Source organism: Phocoena sinus, chromosome 19, assembly GCF_008692025.1.
Source record: "Phocoena sinus isolate mPhoSin1 chromosome 19, mPhoSin1.pri, whole genome shotgun sequence".
Taxonomy (NCBI): Eukaryota; Metazoa; Chordata; class Mammalia; order Artiodactyla; family Phocoenidae; genus Phocoena; species Phocoena sinus.
The window spans coordinates 47,285,089-47,309,216 of NC_045781.1; the positions used below are offsets into that span (position 1 = coordinate 47,285,089).

At 43.5% G+C, this 24,128-nt stretch overlaps 1 protein-coding gene across 3 annotated transcripts; it reads right to left on the minus strand.

The window, feature by feature from the left end:
- Positions 1-1,738: 1,738 nt before the first annotated feature.
- On the minus strand, positions 1,739-24,035 carry ADAT1 (adenosine deaminase tRNA specific 1). 3 transcript variants are annotated; one of them, XR_004347000.1, is made up of 12 exons: positions 23,925-24,035; positions 22,487-22,604; positions 21,670-21,860; positions 21,334-21,402; positions 20,315-20,369; positions 19,511-19,641; positions 16,164-16,767; positions 14,261-14,406; positions 13,633-13,732; positions 5,423-5,509; positions 2,220-2,581; positions 1,759-1,871 (listed from the first exon to the last, which is right to left on the minus strand). XR_004347000.1 is itself a non-coding variant. In XM_032613720.1 (11 exons), exons 3-11 carry the CDS (start codon positions 21,836-21,838, stop codon positions 2,449-2,451), a joined length of 1,494 nt encoding a protein of 497 aa, XP_032469611.1. In that variant the 5' UTR covers positions 21,839-21,860; positions 22,487-22,604; positions 23,925-24,035; the 3' UTR covers positions 1,739-2,448. The 3 variants fall into 3 exon arrangements, 2 of the variants coding, with proteins under 2 accessions (XP_032469611.1, XP_032469612.1); XM_032613720.1 differs by having other exon boundaries at positions 1,739-2,581; XM_032613721.1 differs by lacking the exons at positions 1,759-1,871; positions 23,925-24,035 and having other exon boundaries at positions 2,349-2,581; positions 21,670-23,253.
- Positions 24,036-24,128: the final 93 nt, after the last annotated feature.

Consider the following 24,128-nt stretch of genomic DNA (forward strand, 5'->3'; position numbering starts at 1 on the left):
TCCCACGTGCCGCGGAGTGGCTGGCCCGTGACCCATGGCTGCTGAGCCTGCGCGTCCGGACCCTGTGCTCCGCAACGGGAGAGGCCACAGCAGTGAGAGGCCCGCATAGCGCAAAAAAAAAAAAAAAAAAAAAAAAAGACTATCTCCTTACATTCTCATATAAATCTTTATCCTTTAAAATAGAATCTCGGGACTTTCCTGGTGGTCCAGTGGGTAAGATTCCGCACTCCCCATGCATGGGGGCTGGTTTTGATCCCTGGTCGGGGAACCAGATCCCACATGCATGACGCAACTAAGAGTTCGCATGCCGCAACTAAGAAGTCCTCATGCCGCAACTAAGATTCTGCATGCTGCAAATAAGAAGTCCGCATGCCACAATGAAGATCCCACATGCTGCAACTAAGAACTGGCGCAGACAAAATTAAAAAATATTAAAAAAAAAAAAAGAATCTCATGAGAGAGAGAGATGCATAATTTTCTGTGAATAAAAGCTTCTGCCAATCGAGGTATCTTAACTGCTCTCATATCATAGGATTTGGGGTCAGGCAAAAGGATCTCTCTGATTAAAGCAGCATATGGTAGGGGTCTGGCCTTCAGGTAGTGATGTTTTTGTCTTTCTTTCCTGCTATCTAAAAGGATTCCTTATAGAAAAAAGTTCAAGGATAACTTGTTATGAAAAACTTATGGGGGAATTCCCCAGTGGTCCAGTGGTTAGGACTCGGTGATTTCACTCCTGTGGCCTGGGTTCAATCCCTGGTCAGGGAACTAAGATCCCGCAAGCCACACGGCACAGCCCCCCCCAAAAAAAAGTTACAATGGTAAATTTAAAAAAAAAAGAAAAATTTACGTATTACTTCTGTAATAAAAAAAATTAAGAACATATGTTCACATGCAAACTTGTATATGAATGATTATAGCAGCACTATTCACAATAGCCAAAAAGTGGAAACAACCTAAATGTCCATCAGTTGATGATTAGATAAACAAAATGTGGTATATCCATAGAACTGAATATTATTTTTATTCCATAAAAAGGAATAAAGTACTGACTCATGCTACCAATTCACGTTATAACATCATGAATCTTAAAACATCATGTTAAGTGAAAGAAGGCAGTCACAAAAGACCACATATTGTATGATTCCATTATATGAAATGTTCAAAACAGGGAAATCCCTAGAGACACAAAGTAGATTACTGTTTGCCCTGGAGCTGAGGGGGTTGAGGGGAAATGAGGAGCCGCTGCTAATGGATACTGTACTGGGTCAAACAGCATCCCCCCCACCTCCCCCGGCTGAGAACAAAAATGTTCTAAAATTGATCGTGGTGATGTTTGCACACCTTTGTGGATATACTAAAACCCACCAAACTGTACACTTTAAATGGGTGAATTTTATGGTATGTGAATTATATGTCAATAAAGCTGTTATTTAAAATATTTAAAGGTATAAGGAAATACTGAAGAACCAACAATGACCTTGAGTAATCCCAACATGGAGAACTTCCACTTTTAGTCAATAAATTAGAGTGTGAAGAGATTGAAAGTTAAACATTAGTTGTTAGTAAAAACAGCATTGATTGCTAGCTCTGCTGCTGAATTACTATAGGGACTTTTGGCCTTTTAGACAGAACTCTTTCCATTCAAAGTCATAGGAAAACAGTCTCAAACAGGCTTACTCAAAACAATAGGAATTTATCTCACATAATTGAAGTCCAGAGTAGGCACTAGTTTCAGGCATCCAGACAAGGTCACGAGAGCTCTGATTCTCTCAGCTGTTTCCTTCATTGCCTTTGTTCTCAAGCTGGCTGTCTCTATGTAGTAGGCAACGGCAGCCACAGGCAATCCCAAGATTATGTGGCGTTTATAGTTCCTGATACAAGAGGAGAGAGAATCTTACCTGATCACTCTGGCACTAGTTCCAGGACTGTTCAGGGCTGGCTCACATTCCTGGAGCCAAGGAGTAAAGTTCACTTCATCCAAGCATGGGTAAAGCAGGAAAGGGTGGTTCTCCAAAGGAAAAAAGACGATATACAAAATACATGCCCACTATGACAGGCAAAACTCTAAAACTTGCAGAGATTCAAAGATCATCTCAGCCCAATAAGTACTTGCCAAATCAATGTAGGAACAGACAAAATGGAGCTATTGCAGAGTACTTTTAAAGCATCACATTCCAAATTCTTATTCTTAGAGAAGCAATAAAACACAGGACACATACCAAGGTCATTAGCAAGATGCTGTTTTAGCAGCGAGCTACTTCAGTCAAGTATAGGTTGTTCCATGTCCAGAATTCCATCCATCTCACACAGAAGAGATATTTTGCTCTGGTAGATGGCAGTCTTTTTTTCCTGATCAGCCACAAGAAAAGCTAAGGCTTATCCAGCACGTAGGAAAAAGGCAGTCCAGAATGAATGAATGGAAAACACCCTGCTGCCAGTAAACTTTGCTCATTTAAATTGTTGATAATCCGGTGGGTTTCTGATCCAGGATCCAAATGCCTGCTTTCGGAGTGCGCTCCAGGCCTGCTGGTAAGTGGATGCGGCCTCCTTGTACTCATGGTACGTCACTAGCTTCTGCACCCTAATGCACACACACCACCAAGCACACAAGTTCTCACTGGACAGCTCACCACCGCGGCCAGCAAGACACCTCAGCAATAGGCTGGACGGATTTATTACAAGAGACTTAGGAAGCAGGAGGATTTTGTTATGCTGTCCTATGCTGACTCTTACCTCCTTTGTAGGGAATTCACTAGAAAACAGCATGGATTAAAACAGGTAAGAATAAACAGAATGCTAGTTTTGTCTGGTCCTGGTGGAATCAGATAAAACAAGAATAACTGTATCTACTACTTGGTTTAAAATTTTCTATGTGTCTATAATTTCCACCATAAGGATCTAGCTGTTAGAAATTTCTCAACTGCATTTTCCCAAAGCACTTTCCATCTTAATCATATTCTCCTATGTACTGCCAGCCAACACCCCTTCCCAAATCCCTTAGTGTCTCTGACTGCTGAAGAACGGCTGACGTGCTGAATAATATCTATAATACTCACTCCCAGATCAAAAGATTTTCTTGTGACAAAGATTCTTTCCTTTGATCAAACTTGAGTCAGGCTCCTCTGAGCCCTCTTCTTGATTCAGCCCCGACCTTGAGCTCTGTCCTTGCCATCTCATAGCTGAAGAAACTGAGCCTCATGTCTCATTGATTCAGGTTTTATCCTGCTTCTACTCTTTCGTTCTTTGCCAAGATCTGAGGAGACCCAAGTTGTTTCTTCACTCACTTCAGCAAAGATTAAAGTTGCTAAACTTTAGTTTAGCAACTAAAGTTGCTAAAGTTCGTTGTTTGATCAATTTCCCATAGCTTTTTGGTGGTTAATGGATGGGAACCACATACATGACAATGTTAAACTTTACCTGAGCCCTCAGTTCCCCAAACAAGCTATGGTTAAAAAATCTCCCTCCCACACTTCTGTGTTGTGGGAGGTGGCTGACTGCAAAGAACCACCCTTCTTCATGGCTTAGACAGACTCATGAATGCCCCCCTGGTTTACCTCTAACAAGGCCAGACACAGACCCCATTCTTTGCCTCATAACGATTAGCTGAACTGTTTGTAGCCACTGACAAAATCTCGACCACATGCCTGCTAATTTGACCAAATATTAGTTATGCTTCTCTCCTTCCCCCAGACCCCTGAACTTTGAGCCACTTTCAGCCTGAGCCAGCATCAGCATGTGTAACAAGCCCTTCTTTTAACAGCCCCTCCTGAGAATCAATACTTCCTGTTCAATTGTTCCATCACACTACCGGCTCGTCCTACTCCCCCATTCCCAGCTCTGTCTAACTTTGCTTCTCTCTCCGTATAAAAGAAAATCCCTTTGCACCTGCTCTTCGAGAGGCTTACAGATCTTAATATTGCAGTGCCCTTGCTATTGCGTCAGTCCTCCTCCTATTGTAACAGGCCCTTTCTCTTATTACAATAATCCTTTTGAATGAAGTCTCTCCTTACCTAAGTCCAGATTTGTTTTTAAGTCACAGAATGTACGGAAACCCACCCAGTTCCAGTCTGATTCATTCTTCCAGACAAGAAACAAGCAAACTGACCATGGATGAGGGGAGGGCATCAATACTGACTGTAGGATGCATGATGGTGAAAACAGGTGGTAGCCTCTTCATATGGAAGCATATATAGCTACGCTTTCGCTTCTCCACTGTTGTATAAAAAAGAATTTGGCTGATCTTTGTTGTCAGTTCCTGGCAGGGAGCCTCTAAGCCCTTAGAATTCCCCTAACGATAGGAATGTCTTTGTTATTCATGGTGGACCCCTCAGATCACACCTAAGTTTTTGCTTAACGCGATGACTCATGGTGGGCCCTAGATAGTTTCAAGATGGGCTGGCCATGCCAGAAAGACCAACCATGAGTTTAGAAAGTTGGGGCTTTGAGCCATCTGATATCAGTCTGACCTCCCGAGGTGGGGATACTGGAAGGTGGAGTCTGAGTTCAACCACATCATGTGGCCAACAATTCTATTAATCATGCTTATTGATGAAACGACACTAAACATGCTGAGCACTGAAGCTCAGGTCAGCTTCCTGGTTGGTGACAGACAGTGACATGCAGGGAGGGTGATGCATCCTGGGGACACAGAAGTGTCAGGTTGGGGACCCTTGGAGACCTTGCCCTATGTGTCCCTTCTTTCATCTGGTCCTTATTTGTATCCTTCATAATAAAAGGTAATTGTAAGTATGGTGCTTTCCTGAATTCTGTGCGTTTTTCTAGTGAATTACTGAACCTGAGGGGTAAGTAGGAACCTGAGTTTGTAGTCAGTTGGTCAGAAGTGTAAGTGGCTTTGCCCCGCCCCCCGCACCCCAGTATGTGGCTGGTGTCCTGAAGTGAGGTCAGTTTGTGGGGACTGTGCCCCTACCCTGTGAGATTTGGCCTAACTCTGGGTAGTCAGTATCTGAATTCCACCCACCCACCCCAGAAGTGGTTTTATAGTTCTCTACATTCCTGTTTGGAAAGTAATTTAAGTCTTCGAGCTTCCGTTCACAAGCAGTGATGTGAACAAAAGAAAAAGAGAAGAGAATGATACTCCCAACAGAATCTATTGCTCCCCAAGCACTCACATTTCCACAATGCTGTCCATCTGGAGGTGGAACAAGAGGAGGGCCTGTAATGGCCCAGGCCCCAATTCTGCCCTTAGGCTCGTGTGACTCTGTATTACCAACTACCCATCTCCCACGGCTCAGATCATACACATATCTGCAAATGGGGCCATGGGGATTGAAGAGCATGTGTTAGTAATAAGTACCCACTCGCCTACTGAACCACCATTCCTGCCAAAGCTTCCTGCCATCCATAAGCAGAATTAAACCAGAAGTCTTCCTAAATATGAAAAAACATAGGTCAATGGCATCACCTGAGGGAGTCTGGCCACTTGTCCTCTGAAATACTGCTTAGCAGCTTCTGGAATGATCTAAAGAGCTCTACTTTGCTGATTCGGGATCTGTTTGGAAAAAGAAGACCAAGAAGATTTATTAAGTGTTTACTATGTATCAGGCCCCTATCAAAGATACTGGGTTTCACATGGTATCTTTTTAGGTCTGAAGGTCCTGAGCCCCCATTTTCACCTTCTTGCACTTGGCAAGAAGAAAAATCCAGACCCAAGAGTCTGATTAGGTTGAGGGACAAAACTGATTCTCATCTTAAGAAATGTTATCAGGGACTTCCCTGGTGGTGCAGTGATTAAGAATCCACCTGCCAATGCGGGGGACATGGGTTCCATTCCTGGTCCGGGAAGATCCCACGTGCCACGGAGCAACTAAGCCCGCGTGCCACAACTACTGAAGCCTGCATGCCTAGAGCCCATGCTCCGCAACAAGAGAAGCCACGGCAATGGGAAGCCTGAGTACCGCAACAAAGAGTAGCCCCCGCTCACTGCAACTAGAGAAAGCCCATGTGTAGCAACGAACACCCAACGCAGCCCAAACAAACAAACAAAAAACCCCAAAACTCTCAAGAAATGTTACCAGCAGTGAAATCATCAAGGTGACGGGCTGAAATGGGGTAAAGACAGAGGGAATTACTAAATTTTGCCCCCAAGGATACCCATCAGCTATGTTTGGCTTCCTCCTTTCAAGGGAGCTGGCCCCTTGGGTAACAATGCTTACAAAGCTTTGGGACTTCCCTGGCGGTCCAGTGGTTAAGGCTGCGCTTCCACTGCAGGGGGCACAGGTTCCATATCTGGTCGGGGAACTAAGATCCCGCATGCCACATGGCATGGCCAAGAAAAAAAAAAATCAGGAATAATACAAGGATACTTGCTATCACTGCTTTTATCCAACATTACACAGAAGGTCTGGCCAGTAAGAGAAGAAATAAAAGGAATAAAGATTGAAAAGCAAAAAACAAGTCATTATTCGTAGATGATTGTGATATTGTCAGTTCTGGTCAGCACAATAAGTCAAGAAAAAAAAATAAAAGGAGTGGAGGTTTGGAAAGGAAATACTATTTGCAAAAGATAGACTATGTTCAAAAATTCCGAAAGAATGCCCAGATACATTAGTAGAATAATAAGAGTTAGCAAGGTTGCTGGATACAAACATTAATTGTAAGAGAGAAATAAACAACAACAAAAAAGTTGATTGCAGTAGCAATGACCAGAAAATGAAATGAAAGGGAATTACTTAAAACAGCATCTGTGGTAGCCAATCTCTGAATGGTGATTCTTACCTCCTGGAATTCGTGCCATTATGCAACCCCGCCCCACACCGAATAGGGGTTATCTGAATAACCATTAGGAGATTGGGTTGGAGTGTGACTTCTGAGGCTACTCACAAAAGACTCTGTGGCTTCTGCCTTGCTCTCTTGGATTGCTTGCTCTGGGGAGAAACCAGCCATCATGTTGTAAAGATGAATACTTGTAGGACTATGGAGAGACCCAAATTGAGAGGAACTGAGGCCTCCTGCGAGCAGCCAGCACTGACTGACCTTGCAGCCACATGAGTGAGCCATTTTGAAACTGGATCCTCCAGCCCCAGTCAAGCCTTTGATGACTGTAGTCTTGGTTGACATAATGGATTGCAACCTCATAAGCCCCTGAGTCAGAATTATCCAGCTAAGCTCCTCCCAAATTCCTGACGCACAGAGACTGTGAAATAATAAATGTTAATTGTTTTTTTAAGCCACTAGGTTTTTTTTTTTGGGGGGGGTGTAATTTGTTACACAGCAACAGATAACTAATACATCTTCAAGAAATAAATCTAATAAAAGATGTGAAAATTTATGTGAAGAAAATCATAAAACTTTGCTGAAATATATGTAAGAAGACCTAAATAAGTGAACATTCAAAACTGCTTGTTTTAAATTTGGGGCACAACTGCCAATTTGGCACCAGCATTATATAAAAAGATATACACCATATTCCTGGTTTGAAGACTTAACAATGAAAAATGTCAATTCTCCCCAAACTGAACTTTAAATTTAAAAGTCTAAAAAAAAATAAATAAAAGTCTAGGAAAAGCCAAGACACTCTTGAAAGACAAGGCAAGAGGACTTTCCCTAACAGATATCATCTTATTATAAAACTAGAGTTATTAAGAGTATGGTTTTGGTGCAGGGAAAAACAAACAAACCAATGGAACAGAATAGAATGCCCAGAAACAGATCTATCTATCTATCTATCTATCTATAAAATACAGATATTCTATATAATACAGATACATACAGATGTTCTACATTTGATATGTGTTCACTTAAAACATGTAGATTTCAATAAAATTACTACAGTTTCTTTTTCTATAAAGACTAGAAAATGAGTTTCTCTGACAGGGAGCTTGTATTGTATATGAGAGTCTTTTATACATACTATGTATTGGGTCATTGGGTCTAGTCTGGGTGGACTAGAAAGATGTTAGAGAAATATTTCTCATATTTTTTTCCACTCAATTAATAAAGTGGCCTGGTAGAGCTAATAAGGAGCTGTAGCTAAAGCTGCCACTAAGTAAGAACTGTCAGATTGAAATATCAATCCCCTTGAACTGAACTTAAATTATAGAACTAAAATACTGTGCAAGTGTTTATATGACTGCACTAGAACTGAAAATTATTACTCAAGAAGAAAATAATCTGACTGTTCAATATTAGTGAAAATATACCCAAAGGGTGGTCACCAAAGGCGACTCTAATGTTAAATCTTTTATTCATCTAGTAGTTTAAGTGTGAATAATACTGACTAATTCATATTGACTGATTAGACAATTAAGAAATTACTTTTAGCCAAGCCTTACAGCTTTACATAATATTTTGTGTAGCTCATTCACTGGTGCACCAACTACTTATATGAAGCTAACACCTCAAGGACTTGTAAGAAACCATCGAACATACATGTTTCGAACATGGAGTTTAGATGCTGATGTTATTCTCCTGTGAAAGAACCAGGGCAATTTGAAGAGAAATTATTCTATATATTGGAGCAGGGAAGTGATGGTCCTGGAAAATCTCATACAGGACAAAGAAACGAGGCTCTCTGGCAGCTCCCTATGCTTTCTAGGCCTAAGCATAAAAAGAGAGACAATGAAGTTTATAGCTAATAAAAACATATTAAGAGTAAAGCCAGGAGGCCATGACCCTCAAAAAAGGGAGACTTAGAATTTTTTTCTTTTCAGACAACTAGCACTATATCAAGATTGGTTTTACCCAGTTGAAAACAAACATTATTTATGTTTTATTGTATGTATGTCTTCAGGTAGATAAGTTGATATGTTCACTGTTACTTAGAATCAAAGATTTCATCTCCAGATTTAAGACTCTGAAATTTTTGGTGACATGACCACACATTTTATTGCTCAAGAAGTCCAGAGAGTCTTACAGACTCAACATTTCCACTGTCCAGGTCACTCAGAATCAGCAAAAGAGGAACATCAAAAAATAAACTAATATCTTGCCCGGGATGCTCACACTTCCCTTTGAAATACTGATAGGTGAGCCCATGAGATTTTTGCTATAACCCAGTGGCTACCGACGTACAACTATGAGAGAAAATTTGGCTATATTATTACAGAGCATTAATGAAATATGTCAAGGCATTTCATTCACAAGCCTTAGTGATCAATCATGCCACGATCTGTAGTCTGGAGATGGGATCCACTCAAGGTTCATTAAAGAAACACAACGCTTAAACCTCACTGGAAGGTGGCAAACTGGATTCTATTTACCACCAACACTGGGTGAAATGTCAAGGCCTCCAGTGTCACTGTGAAAAGCCATCAGTGACAGCTTAACAGCTTCTTGAGACCAGATCTGTAAAATTGTTTTCAACATTATTCCCTCTGGAGGAGCAAATGGCACTTTCTCTTATGAATGCTTTTGGTCTAAGTCACCTCATGAGTAATGTTAAGGTGTTATATCTCCCTCCAGAGAAGTAAGACCTTTCTCAAGACTTGTTCAACAGCAGAACAGAGTGACCATAATAGTAATTCCTCTGTCAAAGAGGCCCACCCAATAATAACCAATGATGTCATCTGTGGAGCAAAATAATCTTGGTGGCTGCTAGCTGCTATGCTCCAACAAGCCCTAGTTCCTTTTAACAGTGAGGATTACATTCTTAGATATTAGTCTTCCTGGTGAGCTGGTTAACACTACTGGTTGGTATATCAAAGAGCTAGGAAAGCAATCCATACATAATTTTTTAAAGATTACACATTCACATTTCAACCTAGCCCTATCTTTATTCTAACATACTTAGACACGCTTAGTTTTTGTTTTGTTTTTGTTTTTGTTTTTTTAATCTCTTACCCTTCTCTTTTATAATCCAATGAGCCATGTAATGATCTCTCCAGGATGCTCTAGTAGCTCATCTGGGAAGGGAAGAGAATATGCCTCTTCAGGGAAAAGAGAATTTAAAAGGATTTGCCAGGCTTCCCTGGTGGCGCAGTGGTTGAGAGTCCGCCTGCCGATGCAGGGGACATGGGTTTGTGCCCCGGTCCGGGAAGATCCCACATGCCGCGGAGCGGCTGGGCCCGTGAGCCGTGGCTGCTGAGCCTGTGCGTCCAGAGCCTGTGCTCCGCGACGGGAGAGGCCACAACAGTGAGAGTCCCGCGTAACGCAAAAAAAATTAAGCTTCTTGAAAATGAGGGTCCTTTATCTTATTCCTGTTATTATCTCATTGTTTGCAATAAACACAAAGACTTAATAAAATATTACCTTTGAGTGTCGCACTAGTATTTTAAATGTTTCTAACATCCCAGTCTTGAGTTCATACTCCAGATCATTCTAAAAAAGGTGGTTCCAGGATAGCACTCAGGAATGAGAAGTGAGAAAAACCCACTCTCCCCAGCAGCTGTTGGTCTTTAAAATTAAAGTAACTTTGGCCCTTTCAAACATAATGTGCAGGGGCTTCCCTGGTGGCGCAGTGGTTGAGAATCTGCCTGCCAATGCAGGGGACACAGGTTCAAGCCCTGGTCTGGGAAGATCCCACATGCCGCGGAGCAACTAGGCCCGTGAGCCACAACTACTGAGCCTGCGCGTCTGGTGCCTGTGCTCCGCAACAAGAGAGGCCACGATAGTGAGAGGCCCGCGCACCGTGATGAAGAGTGGCCCCCGCTTGCCACAACTAGAGAAAGCCCTCGCACAAAAATGAAGACCCAACACAGCCAAAAAAAAAAAAAAAAAAAAAAAGTGTCTTAAAAAAAACTAAAACACATAATGTTTAGATTCATTTGATGACTGAAGAAGAAATCTATCTTAACAAGATGTCTACTGCAAGCCCTGTACCATGTTAGAGGCACTCTCTCTCATTCAATTTTCACAACATTCCCGTGTGACAGATACTATGAGTTACCCTTGCTTTATTGTTAGGGAAGTTGAGGCCCAGACAGGTAAAGTAATTTGCCCAATTCACACACTTGGGGGGAAAGGGAGCCAGGAATTAAATATCAGTCTCTTGAACTGCAAAGCTTCTGCTCTTTCCACCATGAACTTCCTCCTGTATGGAGTCTGCCTTCTAAATGGAGAGACACCCACAACATGTCAGATACCTCAGATCATCTACTCCAATATCCTTGTTTTACACATACGAACACACTGAGGCCCAGAGAGCTACTGGACTTGTCCAGAGTCACCTGACAACTGGAGACGGAGCCAGGGTGAGAACACGGGGCACTCCCAATCACACATAAAACACTGACATATTGGGATAAACTGGAAAACAGCACTTTAGGAATCTGGAGAAAAGTTGGTAATTTTGAGCCAGAAAGAAGTCGTAAGGAAAGCTTTTAAGGTAAAAGATGGTGTAGGTTCACAGTGAAGAGCATTTAGACTTGAGCAAAACAGCAAACTGAAGCCACAGGCAGGTGGGTGGGGCCAGTATGGGTTGCTGCTAGCCTGTCACTTACAGTAAAGGCAGAGCTCAGCAGGAAGTGTGCTCCCTGTCCCTTGTGACCTGCTCTGCTTACACATCGTGGCCTGTGGTTAACTGCTGGTCCCCGGAGAGATGCAGACAATGGCCTGAAGCAGGGAGGCCCTTGAGACAAAACTGGTTAAAAAATTTCTACCCCTAACAATTTTGTAAATACTACTCAATTCAACAGCTTAGGCCACCAAGAGGCAGGCTGGGTCTGCTGTATAGGCCATTTGAACCCTGCTTAGTGTCTCTGAAGAAAAAAACTTTTTTTTTTTAAGTCTAAAAAGATGTAAGTTATTATTATTTCCATTGAGGGAGACAAATAAGCATGTCAAAAAGAAAAGAAACAAATCCACCTCTGAACTTTAATTACTATACAACTTTTTTTTTTTTTGCGGTACGCGGGCCGCTCACTGTTGTGGCCTCTCCCGTTGCGGAGCACAGGCTCTGGACGCGCAGGCTCAGCGGCCATGGCTCACGGGCCCAGCCGCCCCGCGGCATGTGGGATCTTCCCGGACCGGGGCACGAACTCGTGTCCCCTGCACTGGCAGGCGGACTCTCGACCACTGTGCCACCAGGGAAGCCCCAATACAACTTTTTATAAGGGCGCAATAAAGAAATGGAAAAGCCACTTAGAATGAAAAGAACTACCTACAAATTGTGGGAGTCCTACAACAGCCATTCAGAGGCAGCTCAATCCAAACAGATGGAAGTGCCTTTGGCGGGGAGGCTGCTACCCCATAGCCCCACCCACCCTCGTGTTATTGCAGACCCTCTGTGGCTCACTGGGAGGGAAAAGCAGAGGGGGCAAGATGAACATTTAACAAAAGAAGAACAAATAAGGCAGATGCATGAAACTCCAAACACACAATCATGAAACCCAAGTCTCATGTCCAACAGATCATATGCTCCACATTTCAATAAAAGCCAATTTGAAGATACAAAGTCTTGTTTTCATGGCACCCTTCTTGCCAGTCTGATCACTGTGCAGCTTCATAAATGATTCTCGGGTTCCAGCCTTGACCCACTAAACCAGAATCTCTAGTGGTAAAGCCCAAGAAAGTGTTCCTTTCAAAATCTTCCAGGGGAAAGAACAGTCTTTCCAAGAAATGCTGAGACAAGGACATCCAAGTGCAAAAGAATGAAGTTGGATCCCTACCTCACACCTTATAAAAAATTAAATCAAAATGGACCAAAGTCCTAAACATAAAAGCTAAAACCATGAGAAGAAAACACAAAGTAAATCTTTGTGACAATGGTTTCTTACATATGATACTAAAAGCACAAACCACGAAATACAAAAAGAGATAAAATGGACTTCCTTAAAATTTGAAACTTTTGTGCTTTAAAGGACACTTTCAAAAACTGAAAAGACAATCCACAGAACTGGAGAAATTATCTGCAATATATATCTGATAAAGGACTCATATCCAGAATACATAAAGAAATCTCTCAAATCAACAATGAAAAGACAAATAAACCAATTTAAAAAATGGGCAAAAGATCTAAACAGATATTTCTTTAAAAAGATATACAAATGGCTAATAAGTGCAGGAAAAGATGCTCAACATCATTCGTTATTAGAGAAATGCAAATCAAAACCACAATGAAATAGAACTTAACACCCACTAAAATGATTACAAGACAGACAATAGCAAGTGTTGGAAAGGATGCAGGATAATTGAAATACTCATACATTGCTGATGGAAGTTTAAAATGGTGCAGCTGTTATGTAAAACAGTGTGGCAGTTCCTCAGAAGTTAAACATAAGGTTATCCCATGACCCAGCTATCCCACTCCTAGGTATACCCAAGAGAGTTGAAAACAAATGTCCACCCAAAAGCTTGTATATGAATGTTCAGAGCAGAATTATTATTTATAATAGCCAAAAAGTGAAATAACCCAAACGCCCACCAAAGGATGAACAGATAGGGGCTTCCCTGGTGGCGCAGTGGTTGGGAGTCCGCCTGCCAATGCAGGGGACATAGGTTTGAGCCCTGGTCCGGGGAGATCCCACATGCCGTGGAGCAGCTAGGCCCATGTGCCACAACTATTGAGCCTGCGAACCACAGCTACTGAAGCCTGCGCACCTAGAGAAAGCCTGCGTGCAGCAATGAAGACCCAATGCAGCCAAAAAAAAAAGAAAGAAAAAGAAAATGTTCTGGAATTAGAGGGTGGTGAGGTGTGAATGCACTGCCACCATCTCCTTCTGCCCCAATATGCTATACCTGGCTTGAAGGCGTCCGATTCCTTTCTTTGTTGTTCCCTGCGGAAAGCCATTGGCGGTGACATCCAGTGGCTGCTCAGGAACTGCACTCCAGCCGATGGCTATGAAAAGATAAGATTCTGGGGTTAAAACTGTTCAGTTTTCTGTAAATGTCAGAGGTATTTTAATAAAAATATTCCCCTACCACTGAAGACTCATGAGAGCTGGATATGATGCCAGAGACAGTGGCTGCCACTCTGATGCCTGGCCTCCAGAATACAACAGTATAAGTGGTTCATGATTCATCATCATCACCACCACCATCATCATCATCATAGCTAACAATCATTGAGTATTTATTACATGAACACAGTAAATGCATGAAACAGAATTTCTCATTTATTCTTCGTAACAACCCTGACAAATGATATTCTTATCCGAAGATGAAGGAACTGAGGCTAAGAGAGGACAAGTTGCCCAGGGTCATAAAGAGTGTGAACTTGACCCAGTGTGGGTATCTCCCGAGCCCATGCTATTGACCACTTGAGTGGTAAACTGCTACCCCAGGCTGGGAGGATGCAGTCCCTTCCAGGCCACTCTAATGTTCAGGGACAAGTTACTCCAGAGCAAGTGGAACATGGATCCCTTACCTGCCCCACAAGGAACAAGTCGGCCTTGGTTCTCAGCCTTTTTTGCCTGTACTGCACAGCGGCTCTGTTCAAATAGTAAATCTGACTGCTGCAGTTTCACTTCTTGAACTCCAAAGCCTTCAGGTAAAGCTGAGACATTCTGACACCTAAACGTGAGGGGAAAGGCATGTAGTTTAGGCTCACTCATCGAGAAAGAGAGTATCTAGGACTGTGGACCACATCACCACCCATGTCTCAGTGGGAGGCAAAGGCCTTAGAAGGTGTGTGGATTTATTTATTTACGGGGAGGATGGTATAGGAGGTTGTGACAGAATAGAATCCAGATCCTATGAACCTTATGGCTGAAGAAAGATCTCTTCCATCACTCTGAAGTGACAGCTATAAACTGAGTCACCACCCCTCAGGGACTTCAGTAACACCGAACTCCATTTCTCATATTGGCTGTGAAAGATTTGAAAACCTTAAGAAGAAATACTAACCTGTCGGCATCAGCTTCCTAGGGAGTCCTTAAAACAGGCCAGAAACCAAAATTATACTATAATATAAAAGCTTCATTTTTTTCTTTTGAATATTTCACACAAACTAGATGCCAACATGTAGTGGGTCTAGAGCAGAGCAGACAGCAACTTAAAGTCTTGGAATCAAGAAAACATGGAAAACAGAAAATGTCTTGGGCACAGTGCCTAGGATTGCCTTTTTTTCCTTAACATATTTATTGGCACATAGTTTATACACCATAAAATTCACCCATTTAAAGTTATAATTCAATTTTTTAAGTATAGTCACAGAGTTGTGCAACAAGCACTGCAATCTACATTTTCGTCACCCCAATGAGAAATCCTGCACCTAACGGCAGTCATTCACCATCCCCTTCTCCAGCTCCTGGCACCCATGAATCTACTTTCTGTCTCTATGGATTTGCCTATTTTGGACATTTCACTCCATGAAACCATACAACGTGTGGCTTATTTCACTTAGCATAAGATTTTCAAGGTTCATCCATGTTGTGACATGTATCAGTCCTTCATTCCTTTTTGCGGCTGAGTAACATTCCACTGCAGGGAGCTACCACCTTTTGTTTATCAATTCACCAGCTGATGGACATTTGGGCTGTTGCACATTTGGGCTATTATGACTAATGCTGCTATGAACATTCATGTACAACTTTTATGTGGATGTATGTCTTCATTTCTCTTGTGTATGTACCCGGGAGTGGAATTAGTGGGTCATATCCTGGGGTTGCTTCCAAGAGTCAGCTTTAGGAGTGGTACATTTGACAAGGGCCCACAGACCTCCCCTGGTCATGGCCTTATCTGCCCTCAGTTACTACAGCATTAATCAGGTTTGGCTGCCCTTCTTCAGGGAGACCACGCTTGAGTGGTCATCATTTGTCTTTTTTTCTTTTTAAAAAATTAACACTAATGTCTGAAGGTTTTTAAACATTGTAACAGCAATATATGCACACTGCACAAAAATTAGAAAATAGAATAATCACAAAGAAGAAAAAAATCACACATAATACCACAACTCAGTGGTAATCATATTAATACCTTGGTGTATATCCTCCTATAAATTTTTTCTATGGGCATATATACTTCAAGACCCAAACGAACTTGTTTTACCTTCTAAATTGCTCTTTAAACATTATGAGCATCTTTCCATGTTAAATATTCATCAATATTAGTTGTAACAAAAATCACAATCTTCTATTGCTGGCCATTTCAGTGGTTTTTTTTTTTTTTTCCTTAAATTAGTACACACAAAGCTAAATATTTGAGCACTTTCTTAATTATTTCCTTAAAACAAATTCTTAACTCTTTGTACGTATGTATGTATGTCCAGGCTCTTTGGACATATTCTCAGACTGCTTTTTGGAAAGACTGTTCCCTCCCTGCCCTCTCACCTCCCAATCAGTGCTCTCTGCATGGCCTCCTGGCTGTACGGGCACTTCCCAATGACCACAGCTGACAGGTAGATGGGCTCTTCTAGGAAGTGCATCAACAGTGCCCCCTGGCATCCGAGGACGTTCCACCGTGCCAGCTTGTCACTGCAGGACATGGAGCAAGTCCTGTCCCCCCGGCCTGGCTTCACTCGGAGCAGCCCCACCTGGTGATAGGCAGCACCAGGCTTCCCTGAGTCTCCAGCTTCTCCAGGCACACACTTGGCTCCAGTTCTATAAACGTCCACCACTTTGGCGCCACCGGGGGCCATTCCAGTGACAGTGGCTAGTTCCTCTGCAGTGAGATTAGAGCTGCTGACATCTGGTGAATTAGGGCCACTTTCCTGGTTGCCAAAACTCTGATGGTGAGCCATACCATCAGGAGTCCTGGGCTCAAGCCTCATCTTTTTGGTCACAGGACTATCTGAGTCTTCACATTTCCTTTTATCTTCAGGAGCTTCTAGGTTACCACTAGCTTCTACTGATGGATTATTGGCCCAATCTCTACTGACAGGACAGCAAGGCTGATCTTCAAACTCAAGCATTGGAATGATGGAGGCATCCCCACCTGTAGGAGAAGAAATCACTTAAACCAGTGGTTCTCAAAGTGAGGCCACCAGACCAGTCACATAAGCATCCCTTGGGAACTTGATAGAAATGCAAATTCTTGGGACCCACAGTAGCCCTGTTGAATCAGAAACTCTAGAGGTGGTACCCAGCAGTCTGTTTTAACAAGGTCTCCAGGTGATACTGATGCAACGTCAAGTTTGAGAACCAGTGACTTAAATGAAGCTTAATTCTATTCTCCCAGCTACCTGAGATGAGTTAAGAACACTTGGCCAAATTTCCCTAACAAGAATTTTCTGAGGTTCTTGCTGAAGAGCGTATCCTAGACCCAGTGAGCTAGACTCTCTCAGTGGGAGGAGTCTTGAAAACTGAATTGTTTAACAAAGATCCCAGGTGATTCTTACCACAGAAGTTTTGGAAACACTAGATTAGACCAAGGTTTCTCAACCTCCACGTTGAATTCTGAGCCAGATAATTCTTTGCCATGGAGGCTTGCCCTATATATTACAGGATGTTTAGCAGCCTCCCTGGTCTCTACCTACTAGATACCAATAGCACCCCTGAGTCTGACAATGAAAAATGTCTGCAGATGCTGCCAAATGTCCCCTGGGCAGCAGAATGATCCTGAGTTGAGAACCCCTGGCTTAGAATGAGCACAGTTTCTCAAGTGCATTTTGTGGAATATTATTCCATAAGATGCCTTGGAAAACAAAAGTGGATGTTTGATTTCATGGTTAAATAAGTTTGGCAAATAATGCTCACAATTTCCCCATCTTGCATATCCCCACAGTAAAGACTCACAGTAAATTACACAACTGGTGTTTCCCCAAGCTGGTTTAGAGGTTTCTGAACCACTCTGTGTTTACAGGTAATCAAAGAAAACCAGAGGTCAGTAAAAAGCACACCGCCCCTGTGAGAAGGGAGCTTCTTCTTCAAACACTAATGTGTATTGCTTTTCTAAAGTGTGTAAATAATACGTCTGTGGTCTTTATAACCTAAGAGTGGGAAAGGCAAGAGATGCAGAATTGGGAGTGTTGCCAGAGAGGCTGGCTGGCAGGCTTCCAGAGACCTCACAAGGTGACAGTGACTTTGGAGAATTCCCCAGGGCCCACCTCCCACTCTGAAGGCTCAGAGATTTGATCTTGACAGATGCCTGAACTCAAGAGGCTGACTCATGCTAATACAGCTCACAAGTACCAGTCTGAAGTAGCCAATCCAGGCACCAACTTATCAATTAGTAATGAGGAATAAATGCCAAGGGCGCCAAATAGTCACATTCTCTAGGTAGTGTTCTTTCTCCCTGCAGACAAACCATCAGTGGACATCACACTGTAAAAGATTACCCATCACCCTGGGAGTTAGATCAGTGGTTCTAAATTTTGATTTCAAAGACCAGTAAAATCTCAGGAAGATTTTAAGACGACTAGAGTGTCGACAACTTTTTATTCCACCAAGTAAGATCTTTAAAAATCCTATTTATCATTATTTTAAAAATGCATAAAAATCTCATAACCTTAAAATGGAAAGAAATTAGTGTTTTGAAAAACTCACTGAGTAGTCCTGATTTTTCTCATCTGGCCATGGACCAGTACACTCTCACAATGCAGTACCAGCCTGTAGACCACTGATTTATGTTGTCTGATTAGGTGGTCAGGCCAGCTGTGATCTCCAGATGTATCTCTCTCCACAGGAATGCTACACCTCCCACTGGGATCAGCCAGGCCCTGGCTATTCAAAATGTGATACATGGGCCAATACCACTGGCACCACCTGGGAGTTGGTTAGAAATGCAGACCTCCGGCTCTACCCCAGACCTACTGAATTTGAATCTGCATTTTAACAAGAGCCCTGGGTGATTTATATGTATATTACAGTTTGATAAGCACTGAGTTAGGAAACAACCTATCAGGGCACTGCTAAGAATAGGGTATGGATGAGTCCTGCCTCCCTCTGTATGTCATTTTCCTGTTCTTTCATAAGCTATATTATATTTTTGATTTGAGTTATGATCTTCAGTTACTGTCTCTTAAGAGTGATTACCTATCTGCTCTAATTGCATAGTTAATTTTAAAATTTAATACTCAGGGGACAATATTATATCCTTATTTCAAAGTTTTTAGGGTGAGGAAATTTTACTACTATCCCTGAACTGTTGTCTACAAAGGGTAGGAATTATTCCCAATTTTCAAGACAGAAAAACAAAGGATAGAAAATCGGCCAGGTCTGGTCTTCCTGCCTAATGCAACCAGAGCACCTGAACATCCCCTTACAACTCATCAAAATTTACCTTAACTAACCATGACAGTCCACATTTCCTAAAAAACTAAAGGGTAAGCAAGGGACTAGTCTTATTCACTGCTACATAACCAGTATGTCACATTTGCCTGACAAGGAGTAGAAAATTTATGTTTAATGAATGAATGAAATGAGTTTCAGGATAAATCACCACAGAACTCAGGGCTTTGGACCTCTAAGCCCTCTTGTTGGTTTTGGACCTTGTGGGGTCTCAGCTTTAAGCTTGCAAATCCTGCTTGGGAACTGAGAACTGAATAATAGTATGAGTGAAGCTCCCTCCACTTTTCCTTGGTAGAGACGTGATTAGGCACACTGGGCTGTTCACAAAGAGGCACTATCAATGGTTGTAGCTACACTTCATCTAAGGTGTTTTTTTGAGAAACTATGGATAAGACAACAATAAGGAAGCAGACAATGTAACATGAACCCAAAGGCATTAATATACTTACAGGGTGTATGGCTGGAGAAAAACACAAACAAGAGGTCTGGTCTGAGTTTCCACAGTCCTCTCTGAGTTCCTGGGACAAAGATGGATTCCTCCTTCAGGGTGGCTGCCAAGTGGAGCTGATGGAGAAGGTACCTAATGGGGTGCAGGATGTTATCAGAACGAACAACCAGTCTCTGTGGTAAAGGGAAAGACTCTGGCTGCATGATTACTAAGAAAGAAAGAGATACTGCAGACCAATGGGACTGGTAGCGACTTGGAATTATGAGAATGACCTAGCCCAGTGATTCTCAAAATGCGGTTCCTGAAACAGCAGCATCAGCATCAGCTGGAATTTATTAGAAATGCAACTTATCAGGCTCCACCCAGATCTGCTGAATCAGAATCTCTGGGGATGGTCCCAGCTATCTAGTTTTTTTTTTGTTGTTGTTGTTTTTGCGGCCTCTCACTGTTGTGGCCTCTCCCGTTGCGGAGCACAGGCTCCGGACGCGCAGGCTCAGCAGCCATGGCTCACGGGCCCAGCGGCTCCGTGGCATGTGGGATCTTCCCAGACCGGGGCACGAACCCGCGTCCCCTGCATTGGCAGGTGGACTCTCAACCACTGCGCCACCAGGGAAGCCCTGGGTTTTAACAAACCCTCTAGGTGATTCTGATGCACATCAAGCATGAGAACCACTGTCTAGATGAGCACTATTTTAAGTGCAGTTCAGAGGCCTACATAATCAGTATTACCTAGGAGCTTATTAGAAATGCATATTCTGGGGCCTCCACCCAAGCTAAATCAGACTCTTTCGGGATATAGCTTTACCTTTGGAAGCTCCTTCTGGCTATGACCTCAGCATGGCTATCATTGAGGATGTCTCCTGCGGCAAAGACAGGACATTAGTGAAAACATATGGAACCTGGAGATTCCCTGGTTCCTAAAAGCAGAACATAGTAGCTTCTCCCAGCACCCAGAATGACCATGTAGCTCCTGGAGGGCTTTGCCTGAAAGTTTTACAATCATTACTGGCAAAGCATTTACAGCAAGGTTTCCTCAACTACTGACATTTAGGGTTGGAAAATGTTTTGTTGAATGGGGCAGAGGGGCGCGGTCCTGGGCTTTGCAGGATGTTTAGCAGCATTCCTGGCCTCTACTCACTAGAGACCACTAGCATATTCCCCTCTCCCCAGTTTTGACAATCAAAATGTCTCCACATATTGCCTAATGTCTCCTGGAGGGCAAAATCTCCCCTAGCTGAGAACTCCTGATTTATAGGGAAATCTTTATATGGAGGAGAAGAGTCCAGATCTTTTGTACCCTCATGCCATACTTGTGCTCATAGTGATAAAATTCCATCGAATTCTATCAATAGTGGTCCTGGAACAGCTTCACCATATCCAGGAGGAAAGGCTAGGAGAATGAGGAAAGCAAACTGGAGGAGGAATCTGTTAACTGGCAACCAGAAGGTGAAGATGCCAGACCTCTAAGGGATTTCCATATTCTTTCTGGTGCCAAAATCTCCATTTAATTAAAGATTGCTTTGTGGGGCTTCAGATCTAATATGGAATAGCTAAGCCCAGGCAACTTTTGGTTTGAGCATGAAAATACTGGCCAACTTTCAAGCCACTCAGAAAGATGTTCTTGGTGGCCTTTGCTTCCACAGCTTACTTCCATTCTTTAAATGAGTTCTGTCCTTTCAACTGGAGCGACAGTCAGTGGGAACTGAAAGGTCAGCCACCTAGCGATATTGCCCCTTTGCTCTGCCGAGAAGAGGAACGGATGACATGCACACCGGTTTCCAAAAGCTCCCTAACAGGCCCCGTTCAGACCCCACCGGGGCTTACCGCTCTTCCTCATTTTGGACTGCCCTATGCATTTGGTTCCTGTTCCCACTGAGACAACTTCCTTTGTCACTGAGGGGGAAAAAAAAATCATTACGTGTGCTCTCAGAATCTGAATGATCTATAGGTTTAATAAGTCTGCACATTGAGTCCCCCAAAGGCTGACTTAACTGTGCACTGCGGTTCCGGCACGGCCATCTACCACCACCAGAGGTACCCCGCCCCCTGGGGTGCCCAACATCGCGGTTTACACCCAACCGCCATCGTCCCTGTCTAGCCCTGCGTAGTTCTACCATCTCCTACAGGGAGAGACAGCGTTCCAGGGAGAAAAGGTCTCACCTTGCACCGGTCTGTCAGGGCGGTCGTCGGCCTGGTCAGCTGTAGGTTGTATCTTCACCACAGCTGCCAGCAACGTCCACTCGCGGTTGGGCTCAGGCTTCCCTTGCTTGGGCAGCCTGCTCCCATAGTGCTCATAACAGAGCCGCGCAATCTCATCCGCGGTCCACATGGTGTGAGCTGGTGCTGAGGCCCTGATCAAAACCCACAACCATCAGAAGGGCAGAAAGGAGAACGAATGCAAGATGCTACAACCCTGCACCGGTGCTTCAACAGGCATTCAGATATAGCCCATTCATGTTCATACTGAGGTTTCTCAGTTCAGAACCCTATGTATCATCTTCTACTACCCCTCTGCCTTCTTTTCATCTTTAATGAAAGACTAAAGAAGTCCCAAATCTCACAACCCCAGAAGATATCCTATTTCTTCAAGCTGCTTTTTTTCTTCTTCTAATGTTATATATTTGACATGTTTCTAATGAATCTGAACCTAACTGCTCAAAATGAAAGCATATGAGAGGGAAGTATCCTTGTTACTCCAATTTTCATTTGGAAATAGCATGTAAAATAGCTGAGGCTGCAGACCTCAGCTTGCTTTGGACAGACCCTCACCATACAAAGTTTATCTTTCCGGGGAGAAGGTTTTTCTTTTCCGTCCTCTTTTTCAGACGTTTTACTTGTCATTCCGTCATAGCAGATAGTTTACCTCCCTCTAGTAAACCTCCACTGATGCCCCCATCAGGAAAGCAACCATTTAATTTCTTCTACAGCGTTTTATGATGCAGAGGGGAGAAGTGACAAGAGTCTAGTGGTTTCTCACCAGTCAAGTGTTCTGCTTCTCAGAGTCCTTTGGAGTTAGCATTTCTGGATTCTCATCCTGCTTTTGCTACAAAGTAACTGTGCGATACTGCGTAGATTACTTAACCTTTCTGTATCATCTGCTAATAGAGACAGTAGTATGTAATCCACTGGAGTTACTGCGAGGCTTAAATAATTACAAAAAGCAATTGGTACAACGTTGGGCATAATTAATGTCAACTGAGATTAATATTACAAAAAAGAACACTTGAATTTCCTGATTGATTTGCCTTGGGCTCCTTATCAGGTAGTGGAACTGTAATGGACACGTAAAACCATGAATAAGAAACCATGAAGCAGATCAGACCTAAAAGAGGCCTAGAATACTTCCCTGGAAACTCTCTCACTCTTGACTCTATGGATGCTCACTCAGTGACCTCATTTGGACTCAAATGTATGAAAAGCTTCCTAGTAGAAAATAAGATCATATGGTGATGGACAAAGCCAGACATGTCACCAAAAACAAACAAACAAAAAAGGCTCTACTGAACCCCAACGCACATAGCAGACAACTGACTTTTCTACAACGAGAAAAATTGCGTTGTGTTAAATTAATTAAACAAGGAAGCCATTAGATTGATGAGGCTCTAATGCTGTGGTGGCCTATTTAAGCAAACCAACATCTAAGCCTGTTGGGCTTCCCTGGTGGCACAGTGGTTAAGAATGCGCCTGCCAACGCGGGGGACATGGGTTTGAGCCCTGGTCCGGGAAGATCCCACCTGCCGCGGAGCGACTGGGCCCATGCACCACAACTACTAAGCCTGCGCTCTTGAGCCTGTGAGCCACAACTACTGAACCTGTGTGCCACAACTACTGAACCTGTGTGCCACAACTACTGAACCTGTGTGCCACAACTACTGAAGCCCACACGCCTAGAGCCGGTGCTCCACAACAGGAGAGACCACCGCAACGTGAAGTCCGTGCACCACGACGAAGAGTAGCCCCTGCTCACCACAACTAGAGAAAGCCCGCGCACAGAAACAACGACCCAACACAGCCAAAAAATAAATTAATTAAATTAAATTTAAAAAAAAAAAGAAAAGTTAAGGTAATTCGGCTGCCAGAGGAGAAAGGCTTTAGAGGAGTTGGAAGTGAAGCCTACTTCCCTTAGACCCCCTCCTCAGTATCCTCCAGGGGCCCGGGTGGGGCCCATTAGGAGACTCCAGGCCCCTGCAGCAGGGACAACGTGCGTGCCTGCCCCCTTGGGCTTTGTGGGATGCTGCCGAGAGGCCACGCGCCCCGCTCTCGTCCGCAGCAGGAGCTCTCTGCACGGGGAGACGTTGCCATTTCCCTGAAAAGAGCCGCATTTTCCCACCGGACGCGCGGTGCGAGAGGCGCGGTCCTGATATCCTCTCCCCACACAAAAAGGGCTTCGGAAAGTCGGACAGAGGGTGCCTCACCCAGGACCCCCAAGGTCCCCCTTACTTGCGCGCCCTCGGCCGCACGACACCACCCCCTTCACAGACGCTCCCCTCCCACCTCCACAACGCGAGCTTTCGAAGGGAACGAACAGAACCCGCGCGGCGCAACGGGCGTGACGTCACAAAGAGGCGGCTCTTTCAGGTCCGTCTCCGGAGGCGCGCAGTGCACGCTGGCTCTTGTAG

Excerpts from the sequence above, each read along its gene's own strand:
- ADAT1 (XM_032613720.1), bottom strand. The coding sequence starts at position 21,838 with ATGTGGACCGCGGATGAGATTGCGCGGCTCTGTTATGAGCACTATGGG. Across the intron at positions 16,768-19,510 it reads TTTCTCCAGCCATACACCCT|GTGGGGATGCCTCCATCATT; the intron begins GTAAGTATATTA and ends CTTCTCCTACAG. Across the intron at positions 2,582-5,422 it reads AAGTGGCCAGACTCCCTCAG|GGTGCAGAAGCTAGTGACGT; the intron begins GTGATGCCATTG and ends TGTGTGCATTAG.